This window comes from Psammomys obesus, unplaced genomic scaffold (genome assembly GCF_907164565.1).
Source record: "Psammomys obesus unplaced genomic scaffold, mPsaObe1.curated_primary_1811, whole genome shotgun sequence".
Taxonomy (NCBI): domain Eukaryota; kingdom Metazoa; phylum Chordata; class Mammalia; order Rodentia; family Muridae; genus Psammomys; species Psammomys obesus.
The window spans coordinates 3,695,571-3,718,891 of record NW_026590062.1 but is presented as its reverse complement, the minus strand read 5'-3'; the positions used below and the strand labels follow the sequence as shown (position 1 = coordinate 3,718,891).

The 23,321-nt window shown below is 54.9% G+C and overlaps 1 protein-coding gene across 4 annotated transcripts in view; it reads right to left on the bottom strand.

Annotated features, from left to right (window-relative positions):
- Window positions 1–2,023: 2,023 nt before the first annotated feature.
- Window positions 2,024–23,321, bottom strand: part of Acacb (acetyl-CoA carboxylase beta) — a 101,597-nt gene continuing 80,299 nt past the window's right edge. For 3 of the 4 annotated variants that reach the window (XM_055606028.1, XM_055606029.1, XM_055606032.1), the window contains 20 exons: window positions 22,927–23,082; window positions 22,138–22,341; window positions 21,239–21,394; window positions 18,938–19,060; window positions 18,499–18,768; window positions 16,538–16,635; window positions 15,160–15,280; window positions 13,335–13,445; window positions 12,126–12,269; window positions 11,354–11,474; window positions 10,044–10,140; window positions 8,646–8,742; window positions 7,690–7,825; window positions 6,732–6,909; window positions 6,244–6,356; window positions 4,962–5,116; window positions 4,216–4,386; window positions 3,950–4,086; window positions 3,320–3,401; window positions 2,024–2,494 (listed from right to left, as the gene is read on the bottom strand). In XM_055606028.1, coding sequence (XP_055462003.1) covers window positions 2,141–2,494; window positions 3,320–3,401; window positions 3,950–4,086; window positions 4,216–4,386; window positions 4,962–5,116; window positions 6,244–6,356; window positions 6,732–6,909; window positions 7,690–7,825; window positions 8,646–8,742; window positions 10,044–10,140; window positions 11,354–11,474; window positions 12,126–12,269; window positions 13,335–13,445; window positions 15,160–15,280; window positions 16,538–16,635; window positions 18,499–18,768; window positions 18,938–19,060; window positions 21,239–21,394; window positions 22,138–22,341; window positions 22,927–23,082 — 3,024 coding nt within the window. In that variant the 3' untranslated portion in view covers window positions 2,024–2,140. Of the gene's footprint in view, window positions 2,495–2,724; window positions 3,402–3,949; window positions 4,087–4,215; window positions 4,387–4,961; window positions 5,117–6,243; window positions 6,357–6,731; window positions 6,910–7,689; window positions 7,826–8,645; window positions 8,743–10,043; window positions 10,141–11,353; window positions 11,475–12,125; window positions 12,270–13,334; window positions 13,446–15,159; window positions 15,281–16,537; window positions 16,636–18,498; window positions 18,769–18,937; window positions 19,061–21,238; window positions 21,395–22,137; window positions 22,342–22,926; window positions 23,083–23,321 lie in introns of those variants that run through there. The other variant, XM_055606031.1, reaches the window with a different exon arrangement.

Here is a 23,321-nt window from a genome sequence, read left to right as displayed (position 1 = left end):
GTGTGTGTGTGTGTGTGTGTGTGTGTGTGTGTGTGTGTGTGTGTGTGTGTTCTATAAGAACCTGGGGTAGTATAGCAGAGGACTGTGTCCAGTCAAATCTATCCCATCATGACAGACACATGGCCGCCAGCACAAGACCTGAACAGGATCAAGACAGCAACATTCGGAATGGACGGGGGTTCATGGGCCTCGTGCTAGTGGAGGGGATATTGGCAGATGATGGCTGTCATGAGAGGGATAGCTGGGATTTTTTTTTTTTTTTTCTGGGATGTGGACCCTGGGAGGGTGCCATGCTCCATCCAGTAGTTGGCCTCACCCCTAGATATATATGGGCAGCAGCACTGGGTTAGAAAGAGGGAGGAGGGAGGAGGGAGGGGAAAGGAGAGAGAGGGAGGAGGGAGGAGAAAGGGGAAGAAAGAGGGAGAGGGAGAGGGAGGAGAAAGGGGAGGAAAGAGGGAGAGGGAGGAGGGAAGAGGATGGGAGGAGGGAGAGAAGAGGGAGAGGGAGGAGGAAGGAAAGAGGAAGAGGGAGGAAGGAGGAGCGAGAAGGGAGAGGAAGGAAATGAAGCTGCGGGGAAGAGGTGGGGTGGTTCTAGCAGGAGCCGGGGGAGAGAGTGGGCGCAGATTTGATCAAAACATGTTTTATGTATATATGAAATTCTCAAAGAGTTTTTAAAAAATCTTTTGAAGGCGTGTAGGAGGTTGGATGTCCTCCGTGTCACCACACACTGGAACCTATTAAGGTGAGTGTCAGCTAGGAGGGAGGCCAGAAGGGAAGGCTGGGACAGCAATCAAAACACTGGCCTGCAGCAGCGGTGCCATCTGGGCGGAGCCTGCTGGCCCTCAGCCTGGGTTGTATCAAGAGAGTAAAGATGGATAGTTTGTCATCTCCCTCTCACGGGTTCATCTACAGATGGTACAGGACAAGGCCAGGCCTGGCATCAACTGTCTTGTGTGGACCTGAGCTGGACATCAAGGCCTCTGTGCACACGGTGATTGCTGGTCCTTTCCTCCTTCCTCTGGGAGTGGCTGAGTGCCTCAAGGGGAAGTGGAGCACTGGCCTTGTCAGGAACAATGGAGTTTACAGCCCACAGGCAAACGGTGACAAGCAGCTAGGTTTGTGTCTGGGATCCAGCTGGAGGTCTGCATAACCCACTTCAGCCTCCCAGACACGGATTAATGACCCTCTCCCGATCACAGAGCTCACCTCCCTTTGTAGAGATCTGGTGGCACAGAGTGACATTACAAAAAAGTCTGTGCTTAGGCTCAGCCATTGGAGAACAAGGCTGCGGCTCTCCTTCAAACTAGGGAAAGCATTTTAAATAAAACAAAAGACACGAGCAGACTCCCACTAGGCCCTCAGACATGGCTTGATCCAGGCATCCAAAAATTACCAATAGGCTCCAGGCCTCTCCTTCTGTCTCTGTGGTGCTTCCCATGTAAGACAGTTTCTCTCGACCCAGCAGCACTAGAGAACTCTGATTGACCCTGGGAAAGACACTGGACTGGAATAAAAGCAATAATTGATATAGAGAGCAGAGTGAGAAGTCTCTGTGAGTGGGACGCTGTGGTGGAAGGGACGAGGTGCCTGTGCTGGGACAGCCAATTCCCAAGCGCAGTTCAGCTGCCTGGGAACACCACAGCCCTGTGTCCCAGAGGGAAGGGGCTGCGCCCCACAGTCATGGGCAGTCACACTGGACACGCCTCCTGTTCTGTGCTGTGTGACCGTGGGTGTCTTGACCTCTCTGAGATATACCATGTTGTCCTTGTCTGACAAGGAAGTAATGGAAACCGGAGTGAAAGATGCCTGGACCTCCTTTTTCCTCCCTCCCTCCCTCCCTCCCTTCCTCCTTCCCTCCTTCACTTCTTCCCGCCCATTCTCCCTTACTCCCTCCCAAGCAGGGTGCACACAGGCTTTCTGATGTTTGGAATAGGGAGATTCCGAAAAGAGCCGAGAACCACTTAACCCCTCCACCCACTGCCAGGCTATTCCACAGAGTAAGTCAAGGCCAAAGAGCTTCCTTCAAAAAATAGTTTATTCTGCAGCTCTCCCAGCAGCCTCCTCAGCCCTCTGGTCAGGGCAGCAGCTGGTCGGTCTGGGCTTTCCCCCACATCAAGAGGACCTTGCCCAGCAGAACCCTTCATCCCCCAGAATGGCAGCAGTGGATCACGCGCCTCCCCTCACCCCAGGCCCCCTCGGCTGCCAGGGCTGTCACTGGCTGACAGCTGGTCATTTCTGTCTCTACCCGGCACACCTCAAGTAGCCTGGGTGGCGGACGGTTCCCTGGTGGCTGCGGCCTCAGCCGGGAGTGACGACCGATGTCTTCAGACACACTGCCCCGAAGGAAGGCTACCTTCCCCAGCCCGTCACTGGCACAGAATGACTCATTCAGACCCTGACACTGCAGGGCCTGTGGGTGCTGGGAAAGTCTTTGTGAGCAAACCCAGCATGCTTTCGGCACCGTCCTGGGGCACTGGTCCAGAGCTGTTGGCTCCTGCCGAGGTATGGAGGTACAAGGTCAGGGGCCCTCCAGGGGAGGGGGCAGCCTCTCTGCCCTCAGGCAGCAGGGCACTTGGCATCATATGGGTGGCCAATCTGCAGGAGACATGGTGTGAGGTCCAGCCCTCACTCTACCTGCGAAGAAAGGGCTTAGAGAGCCCTGGGATCCGAGGCAGTAAGGCTCCTCCAGCCGTGCTGGACGCCAACCAGCCATCTGTCCTTTGATCTCGGGGAATCTCTGTAATGGGACAGCCTGTCCATAGGATGCTCTCCCGACTCACCAAGGGCCGCTTTTGTTCTCTTAACTGAAAAAGGGAAACCATTTTTGCCCCTGCTTGGGCGCCTAGGTGTCTAATAAGCCTCGTCTCGGGAAGAGGTTTTCTTGGGTCTCGTCTGGTGTTTTCTTTGGCCCATTTACTCTGGTGAAGGACACAGGGGACCCGAGTGTAAGCCATCGGGCAAGTGTCTCATGCTCAGCCAGGACACTGAGTCCCAGGTCCACGGAAAACACAGGACGCCCAGTTCAGTTTACTTCAGACAGGCAGTGGAGCTATCCACCAGGACAAACCCTGCAGTCCCCAGGTGAGGGGGTGCTGTCCCCACCTGGCAGGGGCACAGTGGCCCTTTGTCCAGGAAGGTGCTGGTCAGGAACAGCTGCTACATTTGGAGTGCTCAGGATGGCTTTTGGGAACTTCCCCAAAACAAGCCAAAGTCTTGGGAAGGCCTGCCGCGTTGCTATTCCACGGTCCGGGGCCCTGGGGATGGCCAGAGGTGCTCAGGGGGAAGTCGAGCTCTCTGTGGTAGACAGCAGCTGAACTACCTGTATCCGCTCTGCCGGGGTGAGGTGCTGGCTAAGGTAGGCCACACAGTCCATGGTCACATCTGGGTTTTCTTGAAGCAGACTACAAGGAAGGAGGGAGACACCCTTGTCACTTATGTCTAGGTGGCCGGGTCCTTGTCTGGGGTGCCATGTTCCCCTCTGGTGGGCCAGAGCTCAGAGCTCTCATTTCCTCTGGCTGTGCTCACCCAGGAAAAGGGGAAGGACAGACAGTCCTGCAGGTAGAAGGGCTTCTGACACAGGGGACAGAATGCCTCAGGGTGACAAAGCCCTTTCCAGGCACTGGTTTTGTGATATGATCTGAGGTGCGACTCCCCCCCCCCCAGCTCCATCTTCATACCCCAAATGGTCCCCAGTGTCCTAAGAGCCACCTCCTTGGAGACTATGGAAAGACTGGCAGTGAGGGGGCCAGTATCCTCAGCCCCCGGGTCCGTGCTGTGGGCCTTCTAATCAACCAGGTGCTAGCTATGTCACAAGCCACCACACAGACCCAGCTCTGCCCTCTCACCCACCACAGCTCTGTTGCTGTCACCTCACCCGGGAGCTGGGGCCCCATCCTGGCACTATGACCAGCCCAGTGAGCCAGCGGCTGGCCACAGGCAGGCCGCCCACCTTTGGATGGTCTTGAGGACAGAATCTCGCTTCAGGTAATTGATGTTCTCACGGATGGTGGAGCGCAGGCCATCCCTGGCTGACCAGTGCTGCTCCAGCCACTGGACCACCACCTGGTTGCTATCCCACAGGTAGGCCTGGGTTGGGGAGCAGTGGGTACCGTCCGTCTCAGGTGGGACTGCTGCTGCAGGCACAGCAGCTGGCCCCCTTAGCCCCCCCCCCCAGCACCCGCATGCTGCAGCTCTCCTCCCCCTGCTCAGTCCCACCTTGACGGCACCCTCGGTCTCCACAAACCAGCGTCGCAGCATGGACTGCGTGTGCTCGTGGCTCAGCTCGGGGCAGGCTTGGAGGATCTCCTGCTTCACCTGGGCCTCTAGCAGCAGCCGGCGCAGCCTCCAGTAGAGGAAGGTGCGAGCAGTCTTCCATTCCAGCACGTCCTGTGGACCGGTCCACCTGAGCACCCACGGGGGGAGGGGGCCGGAAACGGCCATGGCCCTGCCTTGCTTGGGCCCACCTCATCCTATATGCAGGGATGCCGTGCATGGCGGTGGGGGGGAGGGTACGGCGTGGTGTGAGCTCCCACCTAGGGAGACAGAGCAGGGCTCTGCAGCACCCCCCAGTGCTAGGCCACAGGTCAACAGTGTCCTCTGAAGCAAACGGGCATCTACAAAACTCAATCTCAGGTTGGGTCCCATGAGAAAAAAAGGCTGGCTAGAGGCATGGGCCAGTGGGCATGGAATGTCCTCTTAGGAGCAGGCCACGGGCCAGTGTCAGCATAAACAAGGCTTCAAGCTTCTCCAAAGGTGCACACTGCAGCCATCTGAACGAGTTATTCAAGCATTTCCAAAGCCCAGGCCTCCCGGGGTCTTTAAGGACAGAGGCTGCGGGCTGCTGACACACTCAGGCTGAATGGCCTTCAACCTTGAAGCCCTCTGAGGCCCTGCTTTGGCTCCATCCCAAACCCCTATGCCCTGCTCCTTGTCTGGGGCCCTGGTGGCCTTGGGGACCTTACAGAAATGATTCCCTTCTCCAGCATGTGGCCCGGCGTGTCATGCAGGTCAGCGAATTGCACTGCCACCTGGTGGTAGATGGGGAGCAGCAGGTCCTCTCGGGCCTTCAACTGGCCCTCCAGCTCCCTCCGGTCCTGGTCGGGGAGCTGGGCGGCCCCTGCAGGTGAGCAGACAGCGGTCAGGACCTCAGGGGCCCTGAGGGGTGGCCCTGAGGGGTGGCCACGTGGGGGCACGGTGCCCTGCCCTGTGAGAGTCTGGGCTGTGAGGCCGACTCTGCTCCTACATCAAGTTGTCCTGCAGCCTTGAAAGGGCTCTCACAGCCCCAAGACAGCCCTGGCCCGTGTTTCAGCGCGCCATCAGCTGCCGTCTTCAGACATATAACAAACGTAATGAAGGTATGCTAACTCCACGCCACAGCTCTGCCAGGGGGGGATGGGCTGAAATGAAGACAGTGCTGCGTGACAAGGAAATGTATCTTGCAAATCCTAACCAGGGAGCCAGCGAGATGGCTCGGTGGAGAAAGTGCTCGCTGCCAAGGCTGAGAACCTGAGTTTGATTCCCGGGACCCGAGTGGTAGGGGGGAAGAACTGACTCCTGCAATTTGTCCTCCCACCTCCACACACGTGTTGTGGCATGTGCATGCACAAACACACACAAATAGATGTGGTTAAAAGGGGGACTTCGTTAGAGCTACCTCAAGATGTCACGCCAACTGGACACAAACCCAAAGTCACAGAGGCCCTGCTCATCAAGATCAGGAACCGCCCAGGGGTGTGACACCTGTGAGGCATCGACACCCGGGGAGGATGACATCAGAGATCGAAAGTGAAGCAGAGCATCCACCGAATAGGATGGGTAAGATTGTTTCTCTCTGATGGGGATTTCTGAAGGGGCATTATCGCCATCAAAGTTCTTGTGTTCCCCAGGGGCCCCAAATGCTTCCGCCGGCTCACTCTGTGTGTTCGGAACAGTGAGCTGACTGGGATGGCAGACGAACAAATCTGACCTAAAGCTCCCTAAGGCCCGACCCTCTGGCATAGATAGAATGCCAAAGCGGGATGTTCCATCCCTGGCCCCAGAGATGGGCTGTGGTCAGAACCCCGAGACAGCTCACTGTGGACATACAAAGCGCAGCTCTGCCTCCTCAGGTACTTCTGGCCCTTCCAGAGGTCTGTGGGAGGCGCTGACTGCAAACATGGCCTGGCTTTTGGGTCTCACGGTCTGATGGCTGTGTTTGACACACCCTCCTTCTACCTTTAACTGGCGCCTGTGGGACCCACCTACCCAGCTGTGCCACGAGCTTCTTGCACACGGGGTCTATCCTTCTCATGGTCTTCACCAGGTCCTTCTTCCGGAACTTAATCTCCACAGTGCCCTCTGGCTCCAGGACACCCCCCCTGAACAGAGAAGAGGAAAGGGGCAGGGGCTGAGAACAGACACCGCAGGCCTCCCCGCTCTCCATCCGGGCCCCCCCTTTTTTTTTCTACTGGCTTATTTCTTTGACTGTATTATGGCTTTGTGTGTGGTGTATGCGTATCCATGTGTGCATTTCTGTAGAGATCAGAGATCAGTCTCAGGTTCTTCCTCTGTGGCCCTCCATCTTACTCTGAGACAGGGTCTCTCACCGAGCCCCAGGGGTTTCCTTAGCTCTACCTGATACCCTCAGTGTCAAGGGTAGTGTGTATCGCCATGCCTAGCTTCTCACCCCTCTCCGGATATGGTCCTCTGGGGGGCTAACTAACTGCGAAAAAAACCCTGGGGGACAAACCCACCTGCTCTCTTTGTCCGCGTACATCTCTATGCACAGGGGGTTGATGGTGGAGTCAAGGACAACCCAGGAGCCCCCACGGAGCTCGGCACAGGGAGGGATGTAGATGAGGATGGGCTGCCTGAACAGCCGGAGGCCGTCCACGATGTAGGCTCCAAACTTCAGCATCTGTTCATACATGTCTACAAGACAAGGCCTGCTAAGGAGACGGGCCCCAGTGACACCCCGCAAAGCTGCAACCTTCTCCGTCCAGGGCTCCTGACAGAGACTTGGGAGAGCTGGGGGCTGGTCCAGGTCTGGCTCCCTCCCTCAGTGTCCACGTGACCTTGGGCAGGTTGCTGTCCTGCATGGGTATGTCCTAATCTATGAATTCGAGCACAGGGACGGCCACCCTCTGAGGTCCTCCCCGCTCTGAGTGAGATGGCCCAGCGCAGCCACACATATGGTCCCTCTGCTCTGCCTCACCAGAGATCTCTCCAAGTCCCCCACACCCTATGTGGTGACCCTGATGTCAGTGACAACAACTCCGTGTGGAGCTAGAGCGTGGGACCCCCACTGCATTCCTCCTCATTCACAAAGGAGCAGTTTGGGGACTCAGGGAGGCCGCCCAGCTGTTAAAGACACACAGTTGCTCTCTCCCTGCTCAGCTGCCCTTCGGCAGCCAGTGGGAGCCACTGTCTCTGGACATCCTGGGTGACTTGGGGAGACTGCACCTCTAAGGTGAGCTCTGAGGAAGTTGGACGGACATAGCCTTCCTCATCCTACCACGAAGGAAGCCGACTACCCAGGTCACCGAGGAGCTGGCAAGCCAGACCTCCCTGCCCAGCCTTTCACATGACCCCAGGAAGTCACCTGCCTCCCGAGCTCAAGTTTCTCATCTATAAACCAGGAGGTGACCTGACCTTCATCCTCCCCGGGCTGTTGAGAGACACGGTGGAGTGACACGGAGGGGCTGCACTTACCCTTCATGCCACCGGAGAAGCCTCTCCAGTTGGCAAAGATCATGAGGGGCAGGTGCTCCTGGTTGAAGTCTCTGATGACCTGCGCCGTCTTGTAGGCAGAGTCCGGGAACCACACCTGGCCCGCCTGCTGGATGATCTGCGACATGGAGTCACTTAGGTCAGAGAGTGACCCCGGGACATTCGGACCATAGCCAGTGATCACAGCTTCGTCCTGTACTGTTTCGTATCAGCTTGATACAAGACAAAGTCATCTGAGGGGAGGGAACCTCAACTGAGAAAATGCCTCCGTGAGATAGGGCTGTAGCCAGGTGTAGGGCGTTTTCTTAGTGATCGATGAGGGAGGACCCAGCCCATCATGGGTGGGGCCAGCCCTGGGCTGCTGGTCCTGGGTTCTATAAGAAAGCAGGCTGAGCAAGCCATGGGGAGCAAGCCAGTAAGCAGCACCCTCCACGGCCTCTGCACCAGCTCCTGCCTCCAGGTTCCTGCCCTGCTTGAGTTCCTGTCCTGACCTCCTTAGATGGTGGACAGTGATGTGGAAATGTCAGCCAAATAAACCCTTTCCTCCCCAGGCTGCTTTGGTCACGGTGTTTAGCACAACAGTAACCCTGACTAGGACATGTACCCACATACACAGACCTCGCAGAAACTCAAAGCCCTTACCCTTAGGACCTCAACGGGTCCCCTGTTCTCATGCACAGCCTGACAGCACGCTAGCTGAGGCCTCATTGCAGCTCCCAGCAGCAGAAGTAGAGAGGAGGTGGGATGAAGAAGCCCAGAATATTGGGATATTATGGGTCCCATGGCGATGTGGTGGGAAGAGGCAGAGGCCCCAGGCAGATCCCTGCTCGAGGCCTCCGATCCCTGGCTCTCTGATATGTGGAAGCCTCCTTGGGCTGGATGAAAGGATCCACTCCTGTCTACAATGGTCACAGTGGTCATGGCTCCTGGCCCCTCACCTTGGCCTCAGAATCCAAGTTGGCAGGGTCAGCAGGGACAGCCACCTCCACAGTCCGAGTCTCCACGGCAATCACCCCCACAGGGATGCCCCCCAGCCTGCAAGGTGAGCGCACGTGAGCTCAGCCCTGGGCCGCCCTGAAAGTGGGTCTCAGGGCCCCAGGGTGTACCCAGTCTGCTGCCAGGTGTTTCCGGGTGGGGCTGGGGCACACCGGGAAGCTGGCTGCAAGACAAAGGGGGGCGCCAAATTGCAAAGAACCATTCAGAGCGATAGGTGCCCTGCTAGGGTGGGAACGGTCAGGGCAGGATGTCCAGGCCTCAGGCCATGCATCTAAGATGACACCTGTGAACCACATACACAGTCCCCGGCACCCTCCTCTCACAACAGCTTCAGAATTTTGTGTTATTAGGACGAAACTCGGGGCTTTGCAGATGCCAAGCAGGTGCTCTGCAACCTGACCATTTCCCAGCGGTAAGTTGTGACTTAAATCATTACACGTGGCCAGTCGCTACACACTGGGCAGCTTGGGTACTGAACTAAGTCACACAGAGAAAAGGTAGACGAAAGCCAGGATTGGTGGCACAGGCCTGTTACCCAGCTACTAAGGAAGCCAAGGCAGGATGGCCAAGAGTTCAAGGCCAGCCTGGGGTATACAGCAAGAGACTGCCCTGAAATACAAAACATGCACGGTGCCCCGGGTTCCATCCCTGGTACTCAAACCCAGGAACAGGGTGAGCAATATCGAATACCACAGAGCCTGGCTCGGATAACACCTTCACATCATCACCTGTCATCCGGGGCTATCAACAGCCAAAGCCACCACTCCGTCCTCTATTGGTGCAACACTCCTTACCAGGGTGGGTGGAGAGGTCTCCACAGGGAGGGCTCTGTGGTGGTGGGTTCATTCAAGGACTGTACAAAAAGTTTGTAAAATAAACAGGGGCGTGTAACTAAAGGCCAATGATAGATTTATGATTCTAAAACTCGTGTGTGTGTGTGTGTGTGTGTGTGTGTGTGTGTGTGTGTGTGTGTACCTGAGCTCACTGTCAGGCATCCTCCTCAATCATTCTCCACCTCATTTTCTGGTACAGGGTCTGTCATAACCTGGCGCTCTCCAATTCAGCTAGGCCGGCTGATCACCGAGCTACTGGGCTCTGACTCTGCAACCCCAGTGCTGGGATCAGACACACCGCTGCACCCAGCTTTCCGTGTGGGTGCCTGGGATCCGAACTCGGGTCCTCTTGCTTGCCTGGCAAGCACTGTGCCTCCTTAGCTATCTCCCCACTCTGTAGATTTGGCTTTCGAGTTCAGAAAAATCTAGGGACCAAAGAGAAAAGGGCCCTGGCAGCCCCAGCTGAGCACTTGGGAGTCCTGGCGCCTGGTGGGCATCTCCTGTTACCTGGCTCGTCCGGTCACCACAGTCTGGGCCCAGGGTGCCATGATTTCCATGAAACTGCCGTGGTCAAAGAATCCACTCTGCCAGGTCCCCTTCAGAGCTGCGGGCAGAAGGATGGAAGCCCTGCCTGAGGGTCTGCCTGGCAGAGTATACTGCTGTGGCTTTGAACCTAAACTCCTATTATCCTTCTTCTCTACAGAGTCCAAACCCTCACACCAAAACCCAACCACAATAGCAACAAAGCAAAAGAAAAGCAAAAACAACCCCCAAACAAAACCAAACCATGCATGATTGCAAAAGCTGCATCAAGACAGGAATTCATTTCTGAGGGTGTTCCAGTGCCTCCAACTTCCTGAGAGGAAGCAGGTGGCCCCATGTCCCAGAGAGGCACTCTGTGACAGGGGCACCACAGCCATTGATGGTTTGGGGGAAGGGGTGAAGTGTGTATGTGGGTGTAATGCAAACAGCTGCCACTCTAACTGCACGGGGGTTGGGGCCAGAGGCTGCCACCCTGACGAGAGGTGAAAGGCCTGGCAGCTGGCAGCGGGTGACTCAAAGGACACAGAGGAGCCTGGATGCCTGGCAAGGAGACCCTGCTCCAGCCTCTGCCTCAGGTGGGGCTCAGGGCTGGCTCCAGAGGACAGAGCACGCGGTGGGAGATACCGCTGGAGGGAAAGCTCTATAAAACGAAACAGCCACGGGGCTCCTTCTGCTGGCGGCAGGTCCTTCCCTCTTGCCTGCACAGCTGGAGGCATGAAATTCTAGGTGTGGCCAGGGTGATAGGACAGCTCAGCTTTCCCTGGTGGGCAGTTCTCAAAGCATAGCACACCTCCAAGAGACAAAGGCATTCCTCGGAGAGGGAGGAAACGTGTGTGCGTGCGTGCGTGCGTGCATGCATACGTGTGTGTATGTGTGTGTGTGTTTGTGTGCATGCATGTGTGAGTGTGTGTGTGTGTGTGTGTGTGTGTGTGTGTAAGAAGCCAGTCTTTTTGTGTGAAGGTCTAGCCCGAGGGAAAAGAGACAGGAAAGGAGGGTGTTTATGAAGTCCATGAGCAATTTAGGGAGGAAATCCCTGGCCTGTGCAGAACCCTGACCCTTGGCTCAATACTGGAGCTGGTTCCAACCCTTGTTGGTCCTCAGAGCTTGGGAAATGTACAGAGCCCAGCTGCTGTGCCCTCCTGTAAGCTCACATGCACCCACCCTCTCCTGGGAAATGGGACCAGACATAAATGCTTCCACCAAAATGTCCCTATACAGTAGATCCAGAAAAGAACCCCAAGTCTGGGGATCCCCACAAATGTATTAGGACTTACTTGGGTGAAGCCTCCCAGCAAGCATCCACCTGGGGTCATAGGGGGCTTTGGAGGGGATGAAATCGATCTCCCTGTCGATGGGGTCAATGGGTGTAATGATGGGGACTGGGCTGCGGTTGTCCTGGAAGAGATGGCCAAAGCCGTCCGCCTTAGCCCCTGGGGCGATGGTGAGGACCGCCACATTTCCAATGCTTTCCCCTCCGACTGTGCACATGGCTAACTGTGCAGCGATGCCCTCGCTGGGGCTTCCAAGCCACTGTCCCAGATGGAAAATATTAGGCAACTACTGTCTACATCCTTCTGAATCGTTCTGAGACGAGTGTGTTTAGAGTTCAGATAGAATCCGGGAGCTGCCCAGGACCAGCATTCTCCCATTTCTCTCTGGGCAGTTGAAGAAACTGAGGCACAAACATCTGCCTGGTCAAGATCTAGTTAGAGCAGTCCTGTGGAAAATGAAGGCTCAGAAGGACTGGGGCGGGGGGGAGGCCACCCCTGGGCTACCGTGCTCCTGAAGAGGAAGCCAGGAACAGATCCAGGCCACTGTGAGGTGCCAGGCTCTCCCTGTTGTCCAAGGCCACCCTTCTCTAAAGGCTCAGCAGACACTGTTCTTGCCTCCTTCCTGTCCTTACAATGCATTGGAACCTCCCCAAAAGCAAAGGACGGGGCTGGGTGTCGGAGAGGGGGCGTGGGAGGGGCCTGCTTCCTGACCCCCTCCTCCTTACCACCTAACCCCGCAGGCTGCCGGGCTCCGGGCCGCCGGGGAGCGCCGCACCTTGGGTATGAAGGACAGCCATTCCAGAATGGTGCAGACACCCTCGAAGTCGTCTGGCACAGTGGCGTGGGAGACCCCGTTGGTGTGCATGATCTGCACGCCGCCCAGCTGGTTGTTGGATGTGTAGACCTCTCTTCCCAGGACCTGCTTTGACACAGCGCAGTGAGCAGAGCCGCTCCATCGTGTTGGGCCATCTGCTGGGGCCGCCTATCGGAAAGACCTGGGGGCTTCCGAAACGCCTGCCACGCAGGCTGTGCCCAAACCAATCCCTTTCAGGGTCTTCAGGGAGAGCGCCAGGCATCGGCGGTCTCTGTGTCTTTAAGATTTCCAGGCAAACACTAACTGTGCAACCCAATTTGGGAACCTCCAATCCCCTGAGAACTGGACAACTAAAGGGTTCCTGCCACAATGGCGCCTGGGGACCAGACATGCGTCCACCCAGGTGCTGCTGACACAAGAACTGCCCTGGGTGCTCTTCGGTGGGCTCTGAGGGCACAGCAAACATGGCAGCTCCGGAGCCACGGGCAAAATCCTGTGGTCTAGTGAAACAAGCATGTGATGGGATTTGAGGCTCCCAGGGAATTAATGGCGGGGAAGCCGGAACAGAAGAGCTCCCCCAAATCATAGAAGATGCAAAATCACTTGGGAGGCCCTTCTCAGCTTCCTGCACAGCACGATGCCACTTTATTAATGGTTTTGATATAAGCTGGAGAGTTAGATCAAGAAAGGAAGGGAGGGCAGTCCCAAGGGGATCAGAAAACTGCAAACTGAAAAAAAAAATAGGCTTGCTTCAGAAAAGAAGTTGGTATTGGGAAGCCACAACAGTGGGTGTGGCGGTTTCAATAAAAAAAAACAGCCAAACAAGGAGATGCCCCATTGGAAGTGTGGCCTTGTCTGAGGAAGTCTGTCACTAGGTGTGGGGTTTGAGATTTCACACACTCAGGCCAGGCCTAGTGTCTCTTCCTGCTGCCTGCAGATCCAGATGTAGAACCCTCAACTACCTCTCCAGCACCATGTCTACCTGCGTGCCGCCATGCTCCCGCCATGACAGTAATGGACTAAACCTCTGAGGCTGTAAGCCAGCTCCTTTGTAAGAGCTGCTGCGATCACGGGGTCTCTTTATAGCAACAGAACACTGGCTAAGACAGCTGCCAATGGGATGTGTGACCGGGACCCCCGCTGACCCACCCCTGGCCTGGCCTACGGCACCTTGTTGAGAGCACTGGCTCCAGTGAGGATGATATGGGAGTTTTCCACTTGGATCACCCGCTGGCCGAGCCTCACCAAGTAAGCCCCGATTCCGAGGGCGCGGCAGGTCACCTGTGGAGACAGGACCCTTCTGAACTCCAAGGGGTGGTGGGCTTACCACACACGCACGCACACACACGCACGCACGCACGAGAACACACACACACACACACACACACACACACACACACACACACACATAGACACACCACACCACCCACGGGGAGGGGGCCTCTCATTTTACAGCCACAGCTGGGCTCGAACTCTCTAAAAGATGAGCCTCCTGCCTCTGCCTCCCAGGTGTTGGGATGACAGGTGTGTGCCACAGCTGGCCGGAGCCTCGTTTTCCTCCAGTACCTGCTCCATCTTGGCTTCTGGTGTCCTCGACTCCTTAAACATCCACAGAGGCTAAAGATGGTGAAGACTCTAAGAGGTGGGGGGGGGGTCGCTCCTAGGAGCGTGGAGGCCCGTCACCAGGACAACCATGAGACACAGCAGCTTCCTCTGTCCCTGGCTGCCCTAGCTGAGCAACCGAGCTCTGCCGTACATTTCCACAAGAGGCTCAAAGCACCAAGGCCAAGAGATCACGAGGCCACTCCGAAACTCTGAGTCTGAATAAACCTTTTCTCTTTATAAGCTGGGTATCCTGTGCATTTGTCAGAGTCGCAGAAGTAAACAATGTGGTTTTTATGTGTAAAGAATGGGATCAGTCGGGAAAAGCACTGGGAGGGTCATCCGGACATACTGCTGGAGCTGAGCTCGGCTGCCATGGCCTCAAGAACGGGTAAGACTGGTGAACCCTGAGGAGGGTCTGTACCAAGCTGACACCACTGAGCCACGGTGTCAAAAACTCAAGATTGCCCTGCCTCAGCTTCCCAGGTGCTGGGACTGCAAGTGGACACACAATGCCTGGCCCGCCTCACCTTCCTGCCTCGGCTGATGAGCTGTGATTAGATCCTTCGGCAGAGTGTGAGGACGGACACCGAGCAACGGGTACTTATTTAAGAGTTCCGCCACTGCTCGAGGCAGCACGGGATTGGAAAGGTCACAGAAGGGGGTGGCCATGGGGATGGGGCAGCCACCGGGACCGGGTGGTGTGCTTATCCCCCGTAAAGTCACAAAAAGCTGTCAAACACTGGACACCTTTGTTCTTTTATTTAAATTCTTTACATTAACTTACTTATTGTGTGTGCACCTGTGCACGTGTGTGAGGACTTGCCACAACATACATGTGGAGGTCAGAGGGCGACGGGAGAGAGTCCATTCTCTCTTTCTATTGTGTGGGTTTCATAGATCAAACCAGGTTATCAGGCTTGGCAGCAACCACCTTTGCCAAATAAGCCATCTTGCTGGGCACCTAGGTTTCATTTTATGCTTGTTTGTTTTTGAGGTAGGGTCTCACTGTGCAGCCTTAGCTAGCCTAGAACTTGCTGCATAGGCCAAGATGGACTCAAAGTGATCTTCCTGCCTCTGCCACAGCAAGCCAGAAAAAGCCACGTAGAACTCAGGTACGACAGTGCACACCTGTGGTCTCAGCACTGGGGAGGCAGAGACAAGAGGGTCCCTGGGGCTTGCTGGCCACTCTTAGCCAAATCGGCAAGCTCTACTCTCAACGAGACTCTCTGTCTCCCCCCCAGATAAGGTGAAAAGCAATTGAAGATGCCTGATGTTGACCTCTGGCCTCTCCATGAGTGAACACATGTACACACACACACACACAGACACAAGAACACACACAGAAAAGAAGTGGAAGCAAATGAAAGGAAGAGCTGGAGAGGGCACTCACCATGCTGATGGTGACAACCTTTTCGTAAGCCAGGGAGGCCTCTCCTGCAATCATGCCTGAGCCACTCAGGTTCTCCACACCTAGGCTGCTGCCCTTCCCAATGATGTCCACGATGACGTACCTGCAAGGACCAAGACGACTGAAGCTAAGGCTCCTCTCACAACAAAGCAAAACAAACCCCAGGCAGTCAGCATCTCCCAGAGGTCCTGGTAGGAGGGGTGAACAAAGACAAATGCTGGGACTCAAAACAGCCGGAAGCAAGGTGAGGACCTGGGCTCAGGAGCCAGGGGTTCCAAGCTTCTAAAAGATGGAGGTGGATATAGACAAGGACTGTCCCTCTCTCAAGCAGAGGCTCTACCCCATATCCCACAGAAAACTAGCTTAGCCTTTTCCTGTACAGACAAAGACACTTAGCCCACCACCAGTCAGGCGTGGCTCATGACCCCGAAGGGTGAGACACACCGGCCAGTTCAGGAGAGAAATTCACAAATGTTAGCTTGTTAGGGGGCTCGGCAGGTCTGGAGGAAGGCGTTCTGCTGGTTGCATTTAACTTATTTCACTATGGCATTTTTAAAACAAAAAAGATTCTCGTGTCATTTACATTCCAGAAAGTCACCTAGAGAATCGTGGCTCTGTTTTATTACCCTTGTTTAACTGCCCTGGGGAAGACAGCTGGGGCCTCTGACATTCCAAACAACAGCGAACACTATCTTTATGGATAATTAGGTCATAAGATGTGAACCTTGGGGGGGGGGGGGGCGCACGTCTTTCGTCCCACCTCTTGGGAGGCAGAGACAGGTGAACCTTTGCGAGTTCCAGGCTAGCCTGGTCTACAGAGTGAATTGCAGAACAGCCAGGGCAAGAAAGAAAGAAAAGAGAGAGAGAGAGAACAAAAGAGAGAGAAAGAAAGAATGAGAAAGAGAAAGAGAGAAAAATAGAAAAAGAAAGGGAGTAAGAGAGAAAGAGAGAAAGGAAAAGAAAGAGAAAGAAAGAAAAAGAGAAAAAAGAAAGAGAGAAAGAGAGACCGAGAGAGAGAGAAAGATGTGATGGGTCATCATGAGAACCTAATCTGCTTTTCCCTGCATGAGCTTCATTCTGAGTAAAGGCTCAATCACTGCAGACGCAGCTCGGTGGCAGAGCACTGGCCTAGTTGTTTTTCAATAGAGAAAAACAAAGGGGAGGGAAGGGCGGAGGGATTGAACATCTGGCTATAACCGGGATGCGACACCCGAGACTGTCCCAAATGGTTAAGGCATTAGCACCCCACATGGAAGCCCAGGGGTCCACCACCCACAAGCCTAGAGACAAAGAGCGTGCCCCCTATGGGCAGCGGAGGGAACTGCAGTTACCCTGGGGCTTGCCAGTCAGTGCTGTTTACCTGGATTCACCTTCATCCTCTATGTGTTTGCAGTGCACCGAGTTCTGGGAGCTGATTTGGGTGTAGTCTTGAGGCGTCAGGTACAGGTATCTAAATCCCTTAAAAACACACTTCGGTGAGCTGAGTGTCCAGTTCCGTGGACTGGACAGCCACCAGACCGGCTGTTGATAACATCAGTTGCACAGCTGCGCACCTCAGGCTCACAACACCTGCAAACCACGGGCTACTTTGAGCTTCTCGCCCTTCCTCACAGGGCCTCGTGCTCCACCTGGGTATGCAGTGTGTAGGAAATGTGCTGGCACTCACACGTACACATGCGTGTCTGTGTGCATAGGTCGGACAGCCCCTAGGGCTGTATAGGGACAGGAAGTGCTTCAGATGTAAAAATCTGAGCTTTGGAATGCCCGCTTCCACCTACTGAGACGTCTTGGGGATGGGGCCCAAATCGAAACACAAGATCCATTTACGTTTTGTAGGCAGGTAAGGGCTAAAGCAGCGGTTCTCAACCCGTGGGTCATGGCCATCGGAAAACAGAGATTTCTGATAATGTTAGGCACTGGGCAGTGGCTCAATGGTTCAGTTACAGTTCTGCAGTAATAAACTTATGGCTGAGGGCTCCTGAGACCATTGGAAATATGTTTTCCAGTGGCTGTGAGCCACAGGCTGAGAGCTGCTGGGCAAAAGGTAACCCTTTAACACGTTGTCAGGATTCTGTGTTTTCACTGTGGCCCCATCTCATGAGCTCAGCTGTGGGTGGAATTTCCTACTTCAGGGATGAGATTAGTGACCAAAGGGTCTCAGATTACAGAGCATCATTTTGGATTTCAGATGTTTAGACTTAAGAATGGACTAAAGATGTAGGGGAAAAAAAAATAGAAAAATAATTTGCAACTCCCAAGGTGTTTTGTTTTTTTTTTTTCTCTCCTTTAGGGATAGTGTCGCCGTCTCGGGGACACGTTCTGTGGGAAAGTGACCGACCCACTGTCTCGAATTAGTGGTGTGTGCCTACAACCCAGCGGTGGGGAGATGAGAGGCAGAGAAAGACAGTTCCCTGTAAGCTTACTTGCCAGTTAGCCCAGAAGACTTGAGGGAGTCCAAGCCAAGGCGACCCTGCCTCAAAGAGAAGGTGAAGGGCACCTGAGGTTGTCCTCCAATCTCTACATGCGTGTACACACATATGAACACGCACACACATGCACACATACATGACCTAAGGCCTGGGTGTGGGGCATTCTTCACTTTGTGTTCTGGGTCCACATGGCTCTAGAAGCCAACACATGTCATGCGTTTGTCATGATCATGCCCACAAGGGGTGTTTTTAGCCATTTCCTGATAACCATGTCCCAAAGCATTTATTTTGCTTCTTGGTTTTTTTGTTTTGTTTCATTTTTTGAGACAAGGTCTTACTACATAGGCTAGGCTGACCTTGAACTCTCTCCATCCTCCTGCCTCAGCCTCCAGAGCGCCAGGAGGACAGGCATGTGGCACCGTGTTGGCTCAGTGAATGTGAATCGCATATCTCACGGTAGGATACTCATGCGCATTGTGCGCCTGCATTTTGCACATGAAGACGCTTTCCTGAGGTCTGCAGGAGCCACGTGCACTGTCCACACGATGCAGGCTGTGCAGCTCTTACCTGACACGCCTGGGGCCAGAAGCAGTTTAGATTTTGAATTTTTTTTTCCAGACTGGCATATTTGCATGTATGTAATAATGAGCTAGCCCGAGAGTGGGCACCAGGTCTAAACACAACATTCATCCGAGGTACACAGACACCCGGCACACAGCATCTTCTGGCGCCTGTGCTCTGACTGAAACTCAGGGAAGGAGGCTGGGCGGGACCTCCCCTTGCCAGCTCTTGAGCTGTGGGTGTGGAAACATTTTGGAGGTGGGGATTTGGGAATAGGGCTGCTCTGTCTAGGAGGACGTCACCATGCCACCACCCTCGCTCCGTGACGTACTTTGTGGGGATCCTCTGGGTCCACCCAGGCCACTTGGAAAATCTGCTTGATTTCCTCCGCCAGCCCCATCCGAGCCCCACTGTTGGCTGCCAGGTAGATCTGGGGGATGCCCTCTGTCCGGGCCAACTCTGACGCCCGAAGATACAGGAAGTCCTCCCCCATGCCGAAAGAGCCGATTTGGAAGGTGATGTCGTTGCTGATGACAATGACGTCCCGCCCTTCTGGATACTCCGGGGTCTTAAACCTCATTTTGAAGGCCACCATGCCCACCTGGGAAAGAGATGAGTGCTAAGCAGAGTGGCTTTGGTTCTTCCAGGCACCATCTGAGGCAAGCTGACCTCAGCTGGGTTCTGCTTAGGTCCCATCTCCAGCCTCACTCTCCCCCCCTCCGGCCCCCTCCCCCCTCCGGCCCCCCTCCCATCTCATCCCCACTTACTACCTCATTCCCACCAGGAAGTCGGTTCATCTCCACCAGCTGGTTCTGGGAGTCCAGCACCAGCTCTGTGTATGTCAGGATATCTTTCGGGTACTTTTCTGGGGAGCCCCACAATTTAAAGAGCGCCTGGGGGATTAGAAAGCTCGGAGTCAAGGGCGGGGAAGCGCTGCCCTTCCCAGTTGGAGAGGACATGTCAGAATACCAGGTAAAATTGCCCTGGTCTCACTCTCTTCTTAAGTCATGAAATATTTAAAGAACACACACATACACACACACACACATATTCATGGACTTGCTCACACAGTACACATTCGTACTCCACAAAATAAGGATGATGATGTCAAAGAAGAAATTCTTTTTTTTAATTTATTTTTATTTTACGGACATTGGTGTTTGACTGCATGTATGTCTATGTGAGGGTGTCGGATCCCCCGGACAGGGAATTATAGACAGTTGTGAGATACCAACCACGTGGGTGCTGGGAATTGAACCCGAGTCCTCTGGTAGAACTGTCAGTGCTCTTAACTGCCAAGCCCCAAAAGACATTCTTTTCAAACCACCTGAGTTCAGTGTGGGTGGAGGTAATTTTTATTACATTTTCATAATATATGTGTGTGCACATGTGTAGGTGGGTACGTGTAGGTGTACATGTGTGTGTGTGTGTGTGTGTGTACGTGTGTGTGTGTAAGTCACAGGTTGATGTCAGGTATTGTCCTCAATCACTTTCCCCCTCTCCCCCCCCCCTTTGAAACAGTGTCTCTCATTGAACTCAGAACTTACTGGTTGTCTAGACTGGCTGCCAGCAAGTCCCAGGAATCCCCCTGCCTCTGCCTCCAAGTGCTCAGGATTACACCTCTACACCACCAGGCCTGGCTTTTTAAAGTGGTTGCTGGTGGGGGGGGAGGGTGTCCTTATGCTTGATTGACAAGCTATTATCCGATGAGCCACTTCCCCGGCCAGGGTATATCCTTCAAAGAATTGACTCAACTTGGTAGCAGATCGATACCTCAGTGGCTAAGAGTGACCTAGTGTTCTTCCAGAGGACCCGGGATGCACATTAGGCAGCTCACAATTACCCATAACACCCTCCGGCCTCAGTCTGCACAAACATGGTGCAGATGAACTCAGCGCGCACACATGCACATAAACAAGAGCAAACAGAGAAATCTGCATGTTTCCAATCATGTGCCTGTGTGTGCCAGAGGAGTAGGACCCCCCCCACTCCCCCGCTCCCCGAGCTGGCTGCGGGTCACAGCCGGTGACACTGTATCAGCCTTATCCCTACTTTTCTACATCATCTAAATAAATGATCAGGAAAACCTAACAAAACATTGTTTTCTTCCCTTCCTTCGCTATGCTACAGGCTGGCCTCCAGCTTCTATACCCAAGTGATGCCCCTGCCTCAGCCTCCCAGACATTGTCTACCAGTGGGGTATCCACTGTACCTTCGTCAGTCTCCCATCTTGGTGACACCCTGTGACTAACCACAATGTTCTCCTCACTGGGGAAATGTCACACAGGAATGTCCAGTTCCGTTTTCTTTTTCCTGTACTGTTTTTGTGAGTTCTTGATTACCATGAGGCTAATTACTTTAAAACAAAATGTACGTTATATCTGTAGATATGCATTTGGACATTCACATGTGAACCGCCTCCCCTCCCGGGTCTGCCCAGCCACAGAATGGGGCCTGGCAAGCAGCAGTTAACTTATAAAATGAGCAACCAGATCAGAAGCAAGGGACGGAGTTGATGGCTCAAGCAGCAAAGAGAGGTTCTGGCAAGCATGAGGACCAATCCCAGCCAGGTAGATGCCAGAGAGCTGGGAACACAGACAGGAGGAACCTTGGGGCTCACTGGGGCCAGGCACTCTGGCCAAATTAGTAACCTTCAGGCTAACTGAGAGAGCATGCCTTAAAAAACAGGGTGAAGAGCAACTAATGGAGATACCTGATGTTGACCTGGGGCCTCTACAGACACAAGCACACATGTGCCCACGCACTAACACACACACACACGCAAACTACATGAACAAGACGGAAGCAAAGACTAAAATACGGAGCAATTTGTCATAGGCCATGACTTATCCCTTTGTTTTCTAAAGCTTCTATAGCATGTCACTTACCAACAGGATAAAACCAGGCTTATGTGGGGGAAAGTACCATGAAGCCATCCTTGCACTTATTAATTTCTGAGAGCTCACCTAGAGTGGCCCTCAGAAGCACAACTTAGGCCGAGGGGTGGCTTCTGGAGGAAGGAGGGGGAAGGGTCCCCGTGGGTGGGTCACACCCGAGCCTGCAGGACTTGCCTGTCTGAACATCTCCGGGAAGTCATACACGTAGGTGGTCCCCAGGGACTGCGCCTGGAAGCGCTTGGCCTGCAGCAGGTCCTTGGTGACGTAGGGCGTGTTGATAAGCATCGCGTGCAGGCTCCCCTGCTTGTTGCCGAAGGAGTGAAACATGATCTGGACGGAAAGACAGAAAACCGGAAGGGGCTGGAGGGGTGTGCCTGAGGTTGAAAACGCCGGCTGCGCTTCCAAAGGGCCTGGGTTTGAGTCCCATCCACCCATATATGAGTTCTCAACAAAAGTTCAATGGGGAGGCAGAGCCGCAGCGCAGGGCTTATGCCCTCTGCCACGGGGCAACGAGAGCAGGAAGGGCCTGTGGGAGATAGGAGACAGAGCTCCGGTATGACGACAGCAGCAAGACCCGCCCCCGAAGTATGCAGGCAGGAGCCTGGGAGTCCGAACGAGGTCTGCACTTGAGCAGTCAACACTAATATCCGTGGCACCTTATAGTTTGGGTAGCGTACTACAGTCGACTGAAATGCGTCCTCGAGCGAGGGGCAGACCCCAGGGCAATAGTTTGCTCTGCACTATTTTTGCAACTTGAGAATTGTGTGTATGTAAAAAGTGCATACACACACACATACATGCAGATGTACACAGATAACGCACATCTACACGTGCACACGTGAAACAGTTCTGGGCTCACCTTCTGCAAGGATTGGGGGAAACAAACCTAGGTAATGAGCGTGGGTTCTGCCTAGGACGGTGAACAGGCAGGAAACTACCATGACCACCACACCCCGAAGCCCTGGAGCTTTCCGTGATCCAAGACGAGGTGAGGGCCACAAAGGTGGCGTCGACCCTCATCCTGGTGCCCAGGATAGCTGCACCTGCTCGGGCTCTGGGGCTCCCGCCCTTACGTTTCCGGATCTGGAGTCAGTCACTTCCTTGTAGAGGCTGATGTCCAGGTAGTAGCCGGACTCGTTGGTGATGAACAGGCGGATGGGGACGGCGCTGTCCGTGGTCGTCTGACGGATGTTGATCTTGACCTCCGCCTGGAGCACGCGGAGCTTCCACAGGCGGCTGCCATAGCGCATGACCATGGCGCGCACCGACTCCTCGATCTGCCAATCAGAGGATCAGCGCCGTCAGAGCCCGCCCCTCACACCGAGGCAACTCTGCCCCAAAGTGTGCAGGAGGCAAGGAGGCCCCCCCCCCCCCCAGCCAACACAAACTAGTAGCTGCTAACAACCAATGGCGATGGAACCCAGGGCCGGTACTCCTAGGTAGTCCGGGTGGGTGCTACACCGCTGAGCTGCATCCCCAGGGACAGGGTGACAAGTAATGGAACTCATATCCGTGCGTCACGCCCCATCTTTCTGCGCCTCTCAGGCCACGCCCTCACAGTTTTCTTCTGGACTGTGTCGATGAGCCAGCCCAGGGCATCTGGGAATCCTCAGGGACCCTGCGAATCCTAGGGACACTGAGGTCTTCTCTGCGCACTGCTGAGCCGGCCTGCGCACGGTGCCCCAGCCCCAGGGCCTGGAGCTAGAGAGGACCCGAGCCCTGGCAGGCCTTCCAGGCGCAAGCGGGCTTCGTGCTGGCAGCTTGGTTCTCTCCTGACTCTCTAACCGCACGTTCATCCCGGAACTCGGGGCCGGAGGGCCAGGAGACACGGCCCCATGGGAAATGCGCCCCAGCGGTACCACCTTGAGCGGGTCCATGATGACGGTGGGCACGAAGTTGAGGAAGATGTGGTTGCAGTCCGTGCGCACGCTCGTGTTGTTGAACGCCACCTCCAGCTCGTCCATGGCCTCCAGGAGCAGCCGCTCGCCCTCGTTCTGCAGGTACTCGAAGGAGGCTTCCTGCCAAAGGGCGAGAAGGCCAGCTTCAGTCGCGGGGCGGGGGCGGGGGTGGGGGCCGTGCTCCCCTCCTCCCGGGGTGCTGAGGGCGGGAAGGAGCTCGGGGGAGGCTGCCAAGCCTGAGGACCCCAGTTCAGTCTCCAGAACCCACACAGGAGAGGGAGAGAACTCAGTCCCACAAGACCTCTGACCTCAACACACACACACACACACACACACACACACACACACACACACACACA